The 15,501-nt window shown below is 34.9% G+C and overlaps 1 protein-coding gene across 5 annotated transcripts in view; it reads left to right on the forward strand.

Annotated features, from left to right (window-relative positions):
• The window catches only part of ATP9B (ATPase phospholipid transporting 9B (putative)), a 295,180-nt gene that overhangs the window by 203,785 nt on the left and 75,894 nt on the right, over window positions 1–15,501 (forward strand). For all 5 annotated transcript variants that reach the window (XM_084621950.1, XM_084621952.1, XM_084621951.1 and 2 more), the window contains one exon: window positions 8,689–8,849. In XM_084621950.1, the coding sequence (XP_084478076.1) occupies window positions 8,689–8,849 (161 nt within the window). The remainder of the gene's footprint in view (window positions 1–8,688; window positions 8,850–15,501) is intronic.

Consider the following 15,501-nt stretch of genomic DNA (forward strand, 5'->3'; position numbering starts at 1 on the left):
ACCTTTTATGGTTGCATCTACTTTATGATGTTCAATACTTTTGCTTTTCAGTTGTTTTTGTGGCATAATAGTGGATTTATCTTTGCTCTTTTTTCCTAATATACATAGCCAGAATCTTGATAGTCTCATCAATTCTCTTTCATCTTTTTAAATAGCTAACTTTCATTTCTAAAGTGAAATGCTTGGCTGTGAGTGAAAGTTTAATGTTTCTTGTACTAAAAAACCCTCATCAAATATATTTTATATAATTACTTGAGTAACAAAGATGTGCAAAAGATGGAAAATTCAGAAAAAGGCAATAAAGCCCACTAGATATTTGATTTTTGGGGGAGAGGGTAAATCCATTTTTTCACAGAATCCTGGAAACAGACAAGTATGAAAACAAAAGTGCATCTCAACAAAAATTATACTACGGATTGATTCTTGATGTAGGGATTCAAATTCTGGGAAAGTTTGAAATTAATCTATTCTGTAATAAAAGGGTCTGAATAAATTAAAAATTACAATTTTTGAAAATTTAAGGAAACTAGTTTCAGCTTCTTTTCTCTTGCAATTTACTTTTGTTTTAAACAGTTCAGCATTTCAGGAGAGGTAGATCTAAAATAAATCTTAAAATAAGAACAGCCAAGTTGTTTGTACTCATTACTATTCTTTTTCTGCCACAGAAAGTGATGAACAAAATAATCATAATCACAAGCGAACTTGTAAAAATTTTGATAGACAGGAGAGAAGGTGGTTTTAATAAAAGATGCCTATCTGCTGGAGTGCCAAGCTTTCTCAGTGGCCTACTTCCAAAGTGGGCAGAAGGGGACCTCCTTTCCTGCAAACAATAGTCCGTCTGTAGTCTCTGGGCTTCTCCCATTGTACTTTAGGAAGTGTGGAGGATGGGGGCACCTGTACCATAGTAGATGCACCAAAGCGGAGGTCTTCCTCTCCTCTTTCTTAAGGAGCCTGCTGTACAGGGAGCTTTCTATGCATGGTGCATAAAGTTTCCAACACCAGACTTCTAGGGCTCCTTTTTAATGAATAGAATTTCCACACACTACTTAAAAAAAAAAAAAAAAAAAAAAAAGTGAAATTTCCCAAAAACATTCTGGTAACCTTAACTCTGACTGACGAGAGAGGCATATAAACTCTTTCAAATATGTGTGTCGTTAATATAGGTGGTGAGGAGTTCTCAATCTAGGAGTCCTAACTCCTGCGGGGGAAGGGTTGCTACCACCTCCCTTTTCTTTTTTTTTGGGCAGGGGAGGATCCTGAAACTTTTTTCTAATGTATGTGTTTTTAAAAAATATCAATTTCATTTTAAAGACTTTTTTGAAAGAACTATTAGCCTCTTATAGGTTTTATGAATTGACCTCCATTGAATAACCCATGTATTTAACTTTTTACATATAAAGGTAGAAGTTACTTGCAAAACCTGAAACTGAAAACAAATATTTTATGCCACACTTTGAGCTCAGTTGTAAATTCAGAATGACACTGTTGTCTTCCAGAAAGTTACCTCAGATATAGACTAGCAACTAGTGTGATGGCTTGGAATATGCTGGGGAGTATAGGCTACATAGTTACTTGTGTGTGTTGTATAATATTTGTGTTGTCTAATATTTACATGAAAAATAAGTTAGCTAATATTTCTATTAAACCAAGTGAGCTCACATATAATATTATTTTTCTTCAAAGGAATTAATATCAGTTTTTTAGCTACGATGTTGATTTTATTCATTCAGGTATTCTAAACTCTGTTCTAATAACTTACACCTTGGGCCTGATTTTCATCATTCTAGTTTCACACCTATGTAATATTATTATCAGGGCTCTTAAGTGTGTCCCTGACTTACTTATCCCCTGATATTTGGAGGGAAAAGTCATCTTTTCAGAATATCCTTTAACATACTTGCTCCTTGCTCTTACTTTTAAGAGACCAGATTAAGTATATGAAGATACATGTGTCTGATGAATTTTAAAAAAGTTTTGAATCATTGAATAGTGTGAAAATGAAGCTCAAGAGGAAGTTAACTATGTATAAAATATCTGTGTAAATATAACATTGCCAAAAAACCCAAACCTTGGCCCAAAATTTTGCAATTTAGATTTCCAAACTTAGGCATGTAAATGTGTATTTACAAATCTAGATAAAAGTGGCCTGATTTTCAGAGTATCCTCAATTTTCAGTGGGTTTAATGGGAAACTCTAAAAATCAGAGCATTTTTATTTAAGTGCCTAATTTTACACACTAAGTTTGAAAATTTGGAGCTGATTTAATTAGATTAAATTGAAAAATGAACGTTTGACCCTGTGATTACATTAAATTATACTGAATGTTGTGGTTTCCAATGTCACTAGATGGCTCAGGTGATTGAATAATTATTCAAAATTGATGGGTGGTCTTGTGAATTATTCAAAATTGATGGGTGGGCTCAGGTGATTGAATAATTATTCAAAATTGATAGCTTACAATAGAGGAGAGCTTGTCATTAAGAAAGCAAAAGACCTGTATAGACATCAAAGTTTTAGAAGCCATTAATCTTTTCAGTATCTTAGTATGCTCTGTGTACATTTTTATCAATTGTTCTTGTGTGTAACAGCTACATTACATTAAAGCAGTTAAAGAATGTTGCGTACCAGTGCACAGCACCTGCTCACTAATGTCTTGAAGAGTTTGATAGAGTTCCTCTGAGTAGTGTTTCAAATATGAAAATAAAATAAAAATATTGTCCATTGGTCTAGCAGCATTGTAGTATAACTATATGACTATGAGTAATCCAGTAAAGAAACAGAGCTGTTTAACTTGTACTGTATTACCAAATGAGGACTTTCTAAAAGACAGCAGATAGCATCAATCTTGAGCACCCTCTGCTGACCAAACTGTGATATGGCAACCCTTTAGGAAATTGCTTGCTTATCTTTTAAGCTTTGAGGTAGACAGTGTACTGTGGAAAAATATTGAAATGTATTACTAATGTTAAAAATGTTACGAATCATACAACCAAAGTCATCAACCACCAAAACTTGGTTTCTAAAAGTGATAATTGTAGACTCAGGAATGTCTTGGGATAAAGCGGATAAGTTTTTTTTCAAGTTGTGTAGAGTGCTAGAAATAATGGGAAAACGAATAAAATTAAGATTCATAATCCATTTTATGATCAGCATGAGTTACCTTTCTTTTGGTTAAATTCATCTTGGTTTGTTTTTTCTTTGTGAAAGCTACAGTTTACTTGAACATAGAGTAAGCAGTACTCTGTTATGATAAAGCATATCACATATTTGAAAGAGAAGAAATATTTTTTTAAAAGTCATGAAAACTATGGCTGGTATTTTGAAACTTGGGTGCCTTAGTTTAGGCACCTAAATCCCTTATGTAGGCATCTAAATAAAAGGCACAGGGAACTCCTATTGGGGTCAATATGACTAGCGAATGTTGAGCATCTCTGAAATTCAAGCCACATTTATTTAAATTATTAAGGTACCTGACTTTAAGACTGTATGACAACAAAAAATTGGTTATACTTATTTGAGGTAGGTAGAGAGGGGAGGAAATGTATAAGCTTGAATTTTAGATTCCTGAGCAAAATTATAGATATTACCTGTTACCAAACTAGAAATGCATTTTTTAAAGAGATGATTGTATCATTAGTTACTTCAAACTTGGGTATCATGCAGATTACAAAAATAGCTCTTTAACATAGAAAATAACTAGAAATTGACAACTAATGTGTGGCCTAATTCTTAAAATGTATTGATTGTCCTTTGTGGAACAAACATGTCTGTTTTTAGGAATCTATCATTAACCTCTCTTGTTCTGTATAGCGATAGAAAAATTAATCATGCAAAACATTTTGTAACAAAATAAAGGCATGTAGTTCACTATATACAAATTTTCTAGTAGATAACACATAATATTTTAAGACACTATTACAAATCTACAAACCAGTTTAGCGTACCTATTAAATTCAGGTTTTTAAGCACTTGATTTATTATTCAAAATAGCACAAAGCAGTTCAGCACATTTTGAGATAATAGCTGGCACTATGAAATTGTTGTGTGAAAGACAATGTAAAGGATACATACATTTTTGTAAGACAATTCACACAAAATACACTTGAGGATCCATATTGGTGTTTTCTGGAACTTTTGTTATAAACATATATTCTAGTAAAATTTATTATTATTATTATTATTATAAAGACTAGTACAGCGTTCACCAATTTTTAGGTAGTTTGCCAATAAAGAAAAAAAGACAAATGATCCTAAAAGTACAGGACTTGTCATAACTTTGGCAACACTTTGGGAAATGTTCCCCTGCCTAGTCATTGCTGCCTCTTATGATTAAACAAAGGACTGTGATATATTTAAAAACTGACAAAACAGGGACACTGGCTGATAGAAACTTTCTTCAATAAATGATCATTTTAGGTATTTCAAATATTTTGTTTTTGTTTTTAATGTGTGTGTTTTCTCTTGATTTTGTATGTACTAATTAAAAGGATAAGGAAGGTATTGGTGCAGAACACAGCATATTATGTACACCATTTCACGCTATTTGGTATTAATTGGGCACAGTAAGATGAATTAAGGGAAAATGTGTAAATATAAGTTCCTTTCTTCTTGTTGGCTTGAGTCAATCTTAAATTTCGAATTTTTTTTCTTTGATCAGTTACCTAGTGTGTCCCCTTTTTTAACAAAGAAATGCACAATGTGAGAACTGAATCACAAGAGTTCCTTTGAAGTTATTACAGTTAATAACAAAAGTACATTTTTATAGACTTTGAAATCTGAATTTGTAAATACAGATTTAGTAACAAATATTACAATTTCAAATGGGATTGTAACATTCTGGTTTGTCATTTTATTTAGGGAGCCTTTCAAGCATGAGTTATTGAACCAATACATTCTAATGGTAAAAAAAAATGATGTTTATTTAACAGATGACTGGCATGATAAACCATAGTGCTTCAGATGTGCGGCTGACGTGCACTAAGAACATACAATGTGTGTGTGTGTGTGTGTGAGAGAGAGAGAGAGAATGAATAACTGACACCAGCTATTTTCGAAATGAGAAACTTGTTTCTGTTTAACCAAGAATGTAAAGAAAGTGGCTGAGAAATGTGGATTTGGAAAATTGTGTATGAGCAAGCATACAATGAAGTGCCTGAAATTACTCAATTTTTATTTATCTGCCCTTCTTGGTATTCCTGCTACTTCAAACTAGAGATGTAATTTCTTTTAAGTTTGGAAAGAAAGAAAAATATCAATAGATATTATTTCTTGAATGAAACTTAATGTGCGGGTCAGAGTCTGTTTTCGTAGTCAGGACATTTTCAGCTATTGAAATGCAAATGAGGGCCAAATCTGTTCCTACTATACATACTATGCAACTCCATTGCAGTCAATACGATGTTAATGCAGAATCTGACTGATGACTGCAATATAATTACTTTTGAAATAAACTTTACATAACTTTACATATCTCAAAAATGTACCCTTTAAAAAAAAAGTTGTATATGTGAGGAACTACACAGGATCCTTTTGTGTATTTAGTCACATTGGAAGAATTATTCTGTAAGTAGTGTAACAGCTGAGAAAACTAATGTTTTCATAAGATTAAACCTTACAGGACTGTAATGTCAAACAGCTTTGTTTTTTATGTTTTGTTTAATCAAAGTTTTTGTCACTTGCAACCTTTCTCACAAAAATTAAAGTAAGTCGATTTTGTTGATGCTTTGTGTGACTTGGGCCTTCTTGCTTTCTGATGTACCATTGTAACATTGCATTGTGAATATTAGACCATTTACTCATTCATTGACTCAAATATAAAATAAAAAACTAGACTGATGGATTGGGGTTTTTTTTTGCTTTGTTTAAGCAGGAAAATATCATATTTATCCTTTTTTGTTTGTATAAGCCATTATTTTACTGAGAACCATTATCTATTTAAAACTTGGTACATAAATTAAAGAGGAGCTAAATGGATTTGTGATTGTTGCCATTAGTAGCATTTTAGATTATACAAGCAATTATTGTGTTCATTATCCTAGAGCAGCCCCTTTACAAAACTATTGTGGCTGTCTTAGACATTATGTACAAATTTTCCCTTGGAGATTAAAATTTCCAGTGGCGTATTTAATTTTGTTATCACAGTTGTTTCAAACAGGACAAATATTAAGACAAGCAGAAGAAATTTGTTTTACAAATATAGGAAATTGTAATAAATGTTGAAAATTACTCCGTATACTTAATTCACCTTTATCTTATGTAGCCATAATTACTTATTCTGGTTATGGATATTTTAGGTGCAGAACAGGTTCTTATGACCATGAAAAGCTTCATTCTTTCATTGGTAAAATATGTTAGAAGTCTCTTGATAAAAGCACAATTGGTGAGGTATATATTGAAATATGATCTTCCCGAATTCACCTACACTACAGTATATTTAACAAGAAATGGGTTAATCAGTTTTTTCTTCAAAATGTGTGACAGACTTTGTTTTAACTACCTGGATAAAATACATAATAGTTTGATTGCAGAAACTACTGTACGTGTAACATTATACTATAAAGCTATTTACATTAGGGTGTGTTTCATATATATGTAATTCCAGGAGAGAATTTTTGAGGAATGTAGTATGCAGTTTAAATAATTCATTTTTTTCCTTGTATATCCTCCTCTTTTGAATGGTTATCACATGTAAAGTTGACTTCGCTGTGGATAGCAAATAGAAATGTTAAGATTGTCTAATGACAGTAATGTAATGTGCAGACTAGTGGGGAGAGGAGAAGTTATCTTGTATAACAATTAATCTCTGTACCTGAAAGAAGACTTTTTTTTTACTGTGTACTTGCAAAAAATATTTTACCTCAAAGTTTTCTTTTTGGTTTAAACACTGTTCCAACAACATAGTAGTTGGATTTCAAACTCTTATGTTCACATCTGTCTTTATCAATTAGAAAGGTATTAATGCTTTGAATTAGCTACATATCAATGTGCAGTGGACTACATTTAATGTTTCTGTCCTATGAGTGGCAGTTTTTCAAAAGAAACTTTGTATTCATTTCTGTTAGTTTTTGTCTTGGCTTTTACAGTCTTTCACTGCTATGATGCAGGAAAAAAAGTGAGGTAGTGGTTATGCATATTGCAAGACAGTGATTCTTTATTTTATTACAAAAAAAGACCAACTCTAGAAGGCCAGATTAAATCATTCCTTTCACTTTTTAATGGGATTTGGATGAATAGAGTAAAATATGCACTTTGCATTCATTGATAGCATCTTTAGGTTGAGGTAATTGAGTCTTTTTTCCCTGACTGAATGAATAATGACTTCATCTGATCCTCAGCGAGGCCTGAAACTTAGACCGCCTTTGTCAACGCAAAAAGATCTGGGCTTTGAAACATGCTCTACTTCCCTGGCTTAATTTTTCTTCATTTTAATCCAAAAACCTATTTTTCTCAATAATTCAAGCATAAACTATGTAGTAGTTGAAGCAGCGGAAATTGCAAGATATTTGTCCTCGTTGTGCTGCTTTTTAAATGCAGCTGATAAATCAGCCGCTGTGGTCTTCAGCTGCCTAGTTCTCAAGGGAAGGGACACCCCATGCTCAGGCAAGAATGCTGCAATTTTTCATAACTATTTAAAAAATAGTTCCTATACAGATTGTTTATCTAGGAAAGTGTTATGTTTTACTGTCCTTGCTGGCAGGGTCTAAAGAGAAAAGGGCCTCTGCGATGGGGCTTAGGCATGTCTTGCTGACATAATTTTCCCATATAGTTTACTGACTAAAAGATGATCCAAAAAAGTGGATCTGAAATAGTTAGCATACAATATACATTATTGGAATAGTGGGAGTCTTAGTTGCACAGTTTTTAAAATATCTTTTCATTAGAAACATAGGAGCTGATGGGAGATCTACTGGCATGACACATTATTTAGGATAATGCTTATCAGAGAGATTGAATGTATTTTCTTTTTTACTTGTGGAAAGCATGGTCTATTTTGCAATTTTAAATCACAATCAGTAGACATTCCATTTGAAATTGATTTTATTATTTATCCCAATACTTATGAAAAGCTTCTTTAGTAATAAGATGAATTTGATATAATAAATAACTGTTATTAAAAAAAAGTCAGGGAAAAATTGATGAAATAAGGTCAGATTTCCAAAATGGTATTTCTTTTAAAGTAGTACTGTATGCTTACAAATTACGGGTAGTGTTAATATCTCTCATATTTTTTGTGTTACTTCATATCTGACTTATGATTCTCAATTCTACCAAGTCTGGCGGTTTTACACCAGCAAATGGACAGTAACACTACAAAAAAATCATGTAGATTCAATAATTTTATTCAAAAGAAATTCTGGTCTGAATATGTGATAGAAGGAAATAATTCCCCCACCCACCCCAAAAGGTGGTGGTTTCCATGTCCGATATAAGGTAACTCAAAAGATATTTGTGGAACAGTTCACTCTGTGATTGTTGGAAATATTATTGGCCTGTAAACAGAAAACTTTCATCTCATGTAAATGTGGGAAAATATTCAGATTTGGTTATTCAAATTCAGTTGAACATAATAAAAACAGATTTCAAATAAGTATTGGCCTTCTAGTTTCTAATTGAATAATTGCATAAGGTGTCACTATGTGAATGATTTATGGTTAACTTGTATTTACTGATTTAAATTGTTTCCTTTAGGTTGGTTTACTGGACCTTGAACTGAATCAACTGACCAAAGCCCTGTTTTTGGCTCTAGTTGCCCTTTCAATTGTTATGGTAACCTTGCAAGGATTTGTAGGCCCATGGTACCGCAACCTTTTTCGGTTCCTCCTCCTGTTTTCCTATATCATCCCTATCAGGTATGTATAAGAACAAGAGAGAAACACAGATGTCTAATTTCACTGATTGAGGCTTTCTTGAAATTTATACTCAGTTCTCATTGCAAAGGAAATTGATCTTATCAGGAAGCTGAAGGAGAAGGTGCCAACAAATCTGCTGATTCTTGAAGGATCAATCTACAGAAAACAATACTGTTGTATGTTTTTGTATAATGTTCATCTTGCAGGAGTAATCAGGATATCTAATCCTTTTACTAGTATAAATGTATTAATAAGGATCCAATCTTGGTATATCAGAGGATATAGTTTTAGAAAATGTGTATCCGAATGAACTATTTCATTTATTTTGGCATTTGTAATTTCTAATGCCTTTGCAGTTATTTAAAGTGTTCTGGTCTTGCTAGTTAAAATATTGAATAAAACATAACTTTTTTTTCAGTACACTGATATATATTGAATATAGCTTAATAGCTGTATAATACAAATGCTCTTTTGCAAGAGCCTTTTTTAACTAGTGTTAGATACTGTACACAAATAGAAACTTTTCCTAAATTAATTAGTTCATTAAGCATGAGTACAGCATATTCAAACTGAGGTAAACTAGAATACGAACATAAATATTCGTAATCTTGTGTTCTACAGAATGTAAAGCTCACAACAAGAAGCTTTACGTAGCTAAGAATATTTTTTCCCTTTCTAATAAAGTTTGCTTTAGCGGAAATGAGAATGACTGCACCACAACTAAGGTGGGGCAGAGTTTGTCTGGGACTTACCTGGGAAGGACAGCTCTGATTTATGGGGAGAGGGGGAGTGGGGGGGGGGGGAGTAGGTCAGAAACTGCTGTAAAAAAGGTGCTCGGTGGTCAGCTTTGCAGCAATGACTCACCCCCACCCCCAGGAATGTGAGGTCCAAAGGGCATAAAGGTATGAAACCTGGGTGGGGCAAGTCTCTTTGTTCCACACAGCGAGTAAGCACCCTCTGCAAGTCAAGGTAAAGCTAATCGTTGCCATTTAGATGTTAATTTGTTAATTTAAGAACCAATAATGGACTCGGTGCTATACAAGACACAAAAATAAATATAGTCACTACCCTGGGAACTTTCAGAAAAGTAGGTAAATCCAGGTTTTGGTATACCATAGTATTTTAAAGGGGAGCAAAGAATTTTCTATCCAGTATTGGAAGAGGATGAAGGGACTCTATGGGTATCCTACCTTTGTCCAAAAGCACCCCTCCCTGTCATGGATTTTGTAAGTTCACATATGTGCATGGTTGGAACAGAGTCAAATAGTCTCAATTGTGACCTGTTTTACACTCAGTTGGTAAATGTATCTATTAAAAAAAATCTGAAAATTCTTTAAAAAAAAAAAAAGTACTTGAATATACTGTGCATGAAGATGGGGATTAAATATATCTGTCAAATGGAAAGGGGCACAGTTAGATAGGGAAATAGTATTTTTTAGATTTTTAAGAGAATATTGGAAGCAGTGGAAATTTGGGGTTTCTTTTAAGTAGTATATAACCTACATTTATTATTGACAGTTATTGTGCAATCAAAAATGTTTGTTCTCTGTGCGTATTGTGTGCCCTATTAACCCATCTACGTATATGAACAAATCCTTTAAACCAAGACTCTTGAACCTGTTGCAAAAGGCCAGAGCTGCTGCTGTTAAATTCATGATCTCTAATCAAGGAACTGAATTTACAGGAAACCAGGAAGGATCCTCAGTTTATCTTCAATACAGTTACAGTGTTGATCTTTCTCAGAATTAGCAAAGGCCCACAAAAAGTGTGGCCTTAAGCCAAACAAAAAAATTATCTCACCAATAAGCGCCTCAAATTTCGTGAGGTCCTGCACAGTTAAGCTATACATAGCAATTAAATAGAATTTCTGATAATTTCAGTGCAGTTAAGTACTGAAACCAGGAGATGCATAAGAGTATTAACCAGCAGGCTCTCTACCCATATCTGAGACTCTCCAAAAGTGCAGCAAGAGACTCATTTTGCTTACTAGCCCTTCATAGCTAAGTGCCAACTCCACTGCCACTGACCAGCACCTTCTGTTCCTAGTGTCAGACATAGACTACTTTAAGTGTTTCTGGTTTGCCTGTTAAGTTAGCATTTATGTCCCAAGAAGTTCTCCTCCTCTCTCTAGTTAAATTGTTGTTTGTTGTCTAATGGTTACAATTAAACTGACATTTTGCTGTAAATCTACATTTCTGGGACAAGAGGCGAGTGAAATCTTTCAACAATTTGGCAGCCAAGCATGATGATTTTCTGTCAGGCCCAAGTCCTGCTTTGTTTCTTTGCAGAGCACTGGCTGTGGTTTTTTTCCCCTCTTTTACTATGAGTGTTTTGAACTCTATATGAAAGTGCTGTATTGAAGAATTTGGGTGAGGGGGGCATCTTTCTATCAACGGATTGTATAAAAACTCCCTGTTACTTGTGTGGTGCCACTGTTTGGCATGTATTAATTTTCTGTTATTGAATATTAAAGGGTATTAACTACCCTATTGAGGCAAAAAGTGCCTGTATTTCTTAAAAAGTTGTGGGTGTAGGTTGTCATCTCTCTGTGAACATGCAAACTAAGAAAGGTTTGGAGAAGTTTATAGGGGGTTGTCTGCTGGGAAAAAGAGGGTGTTATTCCACAAGAGCCTTTGTTTTAACCCAAGGGTTATAAAAATATATAGAGGGTAGATATATCTTGTTACAGTGTTAAACTGAGGGGGTTGCTTGTTAACATACTGAATTCTTATGTACTAACCCTGTGCCCTCTTCTGTGAGCATGAGTGGTCCTGGATGAGGCTCAGCTAGAGAGGAGTACATACAGAGTATGCATACCCCTGATATAAGGCTTAACTTTGTAACAGCTCCATTGAGGGCAAGATCTGATCCCCTTCACTCCATAAAAGAGCAGCTTGTGTGCTGCAGTAGCACCCTAGAGTGTCTCTGTGGTAACTTGATTGCTTGCAGAGGAGCATTCTGTCACATCTGCACTCTTCCAGGACCACCTGTTATAACTGTATTTTCTCAGACCAGGAAGGAGGAACTGCGCCTTGCATGACCAGGTAGCAGATTTCATTTTCTCCATTTGCAATATACTGTCCTGGAATATAGCTTTGAATGCTATTTTGAATTATTTTTAACTACCTTCTTTGATTGTGTAATAGGATTAGTTCTATCAAGTACATGAGATAGTCTAACAAGAAATGCTATCAGGAACGATACATTACTGAGATCTGAAATGTGGCATATTGATATCTGAAGGAAGAACAGACAGAAATCTAGCAGAGAATAGACTTCTTTTCTCCAACATACACATCTACTCCCACACTGACTTTTTTTATCTTGAGTCAGCCTTGCATAAGGTCACCACCCACTCTCTCAACAAAATAAACAGCTCAGATCATACTGTTGTTCAAATGTCACTACACTTCTCTTCCTCTCCTCAGGATGTTAGACATGGAAGGTGAAGCTTGATCTATTCTCAAGCTTATACTTGAACTGTAAACCTCCTGGGATCATAATTCCAAGAACAAAGATAATGAAGAGGCAGGAGTTGTCTTCTCTCTCACTGTGAGATGCTTTAAAACAGTTATACGGAGGGAAATAATTGAGCTCTTCTCCATAGGTAAAGGAAATCAGCGGAAAAACCGGGCTGTTAGAAACAGAACATATTCATACTGGGAACTGTTCTGGTGTCTCTATTGGTGAATACACAGAGGGAGTTCAGCAAAACTTTAAATGGAAAAAAATATATTTGATTCATCTGGCCTAGAGTAGGTTTTTCCACTTCAACAATTAAGCAGATTATCATCTTTGGCCATATATCTTTGGAAAAGGGCACATAGATAAAACATCAAGATGACTAGGTTAGAGGAGACAGGTCATTGACCAACATTGAAGGAGCCATCCAGTCTTTTCACTGACCCCTATTGATATACGGTGGTGGAACTCATCGGAGATGTCAGCATTTCACTATATCTTTAGGTTCCCTGCCATGTCAGAGGCAGGCAGAGGAGCATTAAAATATATTGTAGATTTCTGTGGCATCATTGTGAGCATTTGTTCTAAATAAAATCCTTGTTCATTCTTCCTCTTTTCGGAAGATCTTCTCAACACCTGTGTTCAAGTGTTTGTTGCCATTACTGAGGCCATTATCACTTAACTACATACAGAGAAAATTGGCATATAAGTGAGTCTCCACCACAGTATTATTGCTATTCAATAGTAATATCAAGATCATAGCTGAAGTTTTGGTCTCTCATACCAAGATCTTAAGTGAATGACATTCACTTAGGTTTTGAAAGTGTTAAAAGCCTTCTATTCAGCAGACTGTCTTTTGGATCATGTCCCTCCTGGCTAGTGAAGGGCAGGGGGCAAGAACTGGGTTCACTTTTGGTGAAGACCTTATCACTGCTACTTGAAACTGGAAGAAGTTGCTAAAGTAAACTTTAGGTGCTGCCTTTGCTGAAGAGACCGTCACTTCATGCTTACAACTTGACTGGCTGTTGTCCATTATCTGTTCTTCAAGTACTGGTTAAGTTTATAGAGAAGTTTTTGTGTTGAGTAAACTAAATACATCTGGATGCCTCAAATCTCTTTGATCCTTGTGATTCTGGGTTCAGACCAGGATGTAGCTCAGGTGGCTTTTGTCCCCTGACCAAGGCCTTTCATTCTTTTGATCCTGAAGTGGTGTTCACTAATATGTATACTCTAGTGGGAGTGGATAGGCCTGCTCTTGAGTGACTCTGTTCTTTTGTTGCTGGTTAGAGTACCTTATGCTGGCAGGACATTCCATGAAGGGCTCTTGACTTTGTAGCACTCTTGAACTCCTTGGTTCAAAATAGCTTGAGCCTGTCAGACTTCAGGGCACACTGCAAAGACCATCTATTTATTCTGGCTTTTGAGGTGGGAAAGCATGGTAAGGGTTGATATTTATTTTTGAACTGGGGGATGTTATTTAGGATAGATTTTATTTCTGGTTGGTTATTTTCATGTTTCGGGGTGAATGGATGATTCTGATTTTGTTTTGATATGATTTTATTTTTAGTGTGAACCTCTAGTATTATCTTGCTTATGCATAAAGATCATGGAGGTTTAATTCATTGAAGATAATGTGCAGCTAATTTTAAAGAGGACTAGCAGTTTTATCTATTTAGTCTAAATGAAAAAATTAAAATATTACTCTCATTATGTAGCACACATGGCATTTAGATGGGTTGAGTGATCCTCCCTCTTGTCAGTCCTCATCAAATTTTATTTGGAAGATTTTTAAATAGTTGTCAGGTTGGTATGTAAGATCAATTGCCAACATGCTAATGAATGGAGGCTTTCTACAGTCTTGTTCATTCTAGCCATTGAGTCATTGGCAGCCACCATTAGATATTTTGGAGAGGAAGACGACTTCTAGGTACCTAGTAATCAAATATACTGTCATTGAATTAGGATTGTTTTCTGATTTTTATTTCAAATTCTGCCAGTTCCTCTTTAAAACCTGCACTTCATGCTCTATGCCATCCTTCCTTGGTTGCTGGCAGTCCATGTGGTGTAGAGCTAGAAAGTTCCATTGGCAATCTGGAGCAGCTCCTGTCCTATTATGATTTCCCCAGTGGCAGCAGGTAGTACTGGTTGTTAGCTATACTACACAGTGTCTATAATGTGGCTTACAGCTGTGGCATTATTAAGTGGCCTTAAAAACATTAGCCCATAACAATAAACAACCTCTACAGATTCTGCTCAAGGGCTTCATGTCTTTCCTTTCCTTTCCTTTCCTTTCCTTTCCTTTCCTTTCCTTTCCTTTCTATTTGATGTTTCCTGAAACATAACCTGTTTCTCCAGCAGATATCTCCATGGTTCTGCAATGGCAAGAATGCAGCACTTGACTCCAGTTTAATTAATGTCCTGTTAAAGTGCATCAAAATTCTTTTGCAAGAAATTGGACATAACCATTGAAGATCCCATGGAACTAAGTAATCTTCAGCTACTTAGTCAGGAGGAAAATTTAACAGTGCCTGGGAACAGCTGTGGGAACATCTGCTTTATTTTTTATGTCATGTGACATTTTATTCATCTCTTGAAATTAAATAATCTGTCCTCGCAATCTCTCCTGATATGAAAGTCTCACCATGCATCCATTCATTGTCACCCATGTTTGAACACCCTCCTTTTTTTTTTTTTTTGTATCTTATTTGAGATAAGATGACCAGAACTGGAAAAAGTTTTCTAGGGGAGAGTATATCAATTAATATATTATATGCAATTTTCAATATTTTCTGTCCCATTCTTTATAACTCACATCCTCACATTTTGTTTGAGTTCTAATGGCCATGGTACACTGAGATTAGGTTTTTCACAGAGCTGTCCACAATGATGTCTTTCTCTTGTCTGGGTACAGAGCCCAGCAATGTGTATGAGTAGCTTGCATTTTTCACTCCAATGTGCATAACTTTGGATTTACCAACATGGAATTTTATCTTCCAGTGTATTATCCAATCAAGAGGTTCCTTAGTCTTCTTTCGCCTAAATACTTTTGTCACCTGAAGACTTTGCCACCAAACTGCACACACCCTTTCGCAGACAATCATAACTATATCAAATAGCACAGATCCTAACACAGTCTTTAGCAAGCTGCAGTTTACCCTTTGTCACAATTAAATTGGACCTTATATTCCTA

The sequence above is a fragment of the Lepidochelys olivacea genome, assembly GCF_965140295.1.
Source record: "Lepidochelys olivacea isolate rLepOli2 genome assembly, chromosome: 2".
NCBI classification, from domain to species: Eukaryota; Metazoa; Chordata; order Testudines; family Cheloniidae; genus Lepidochelys; species Lepidochelys olivacea.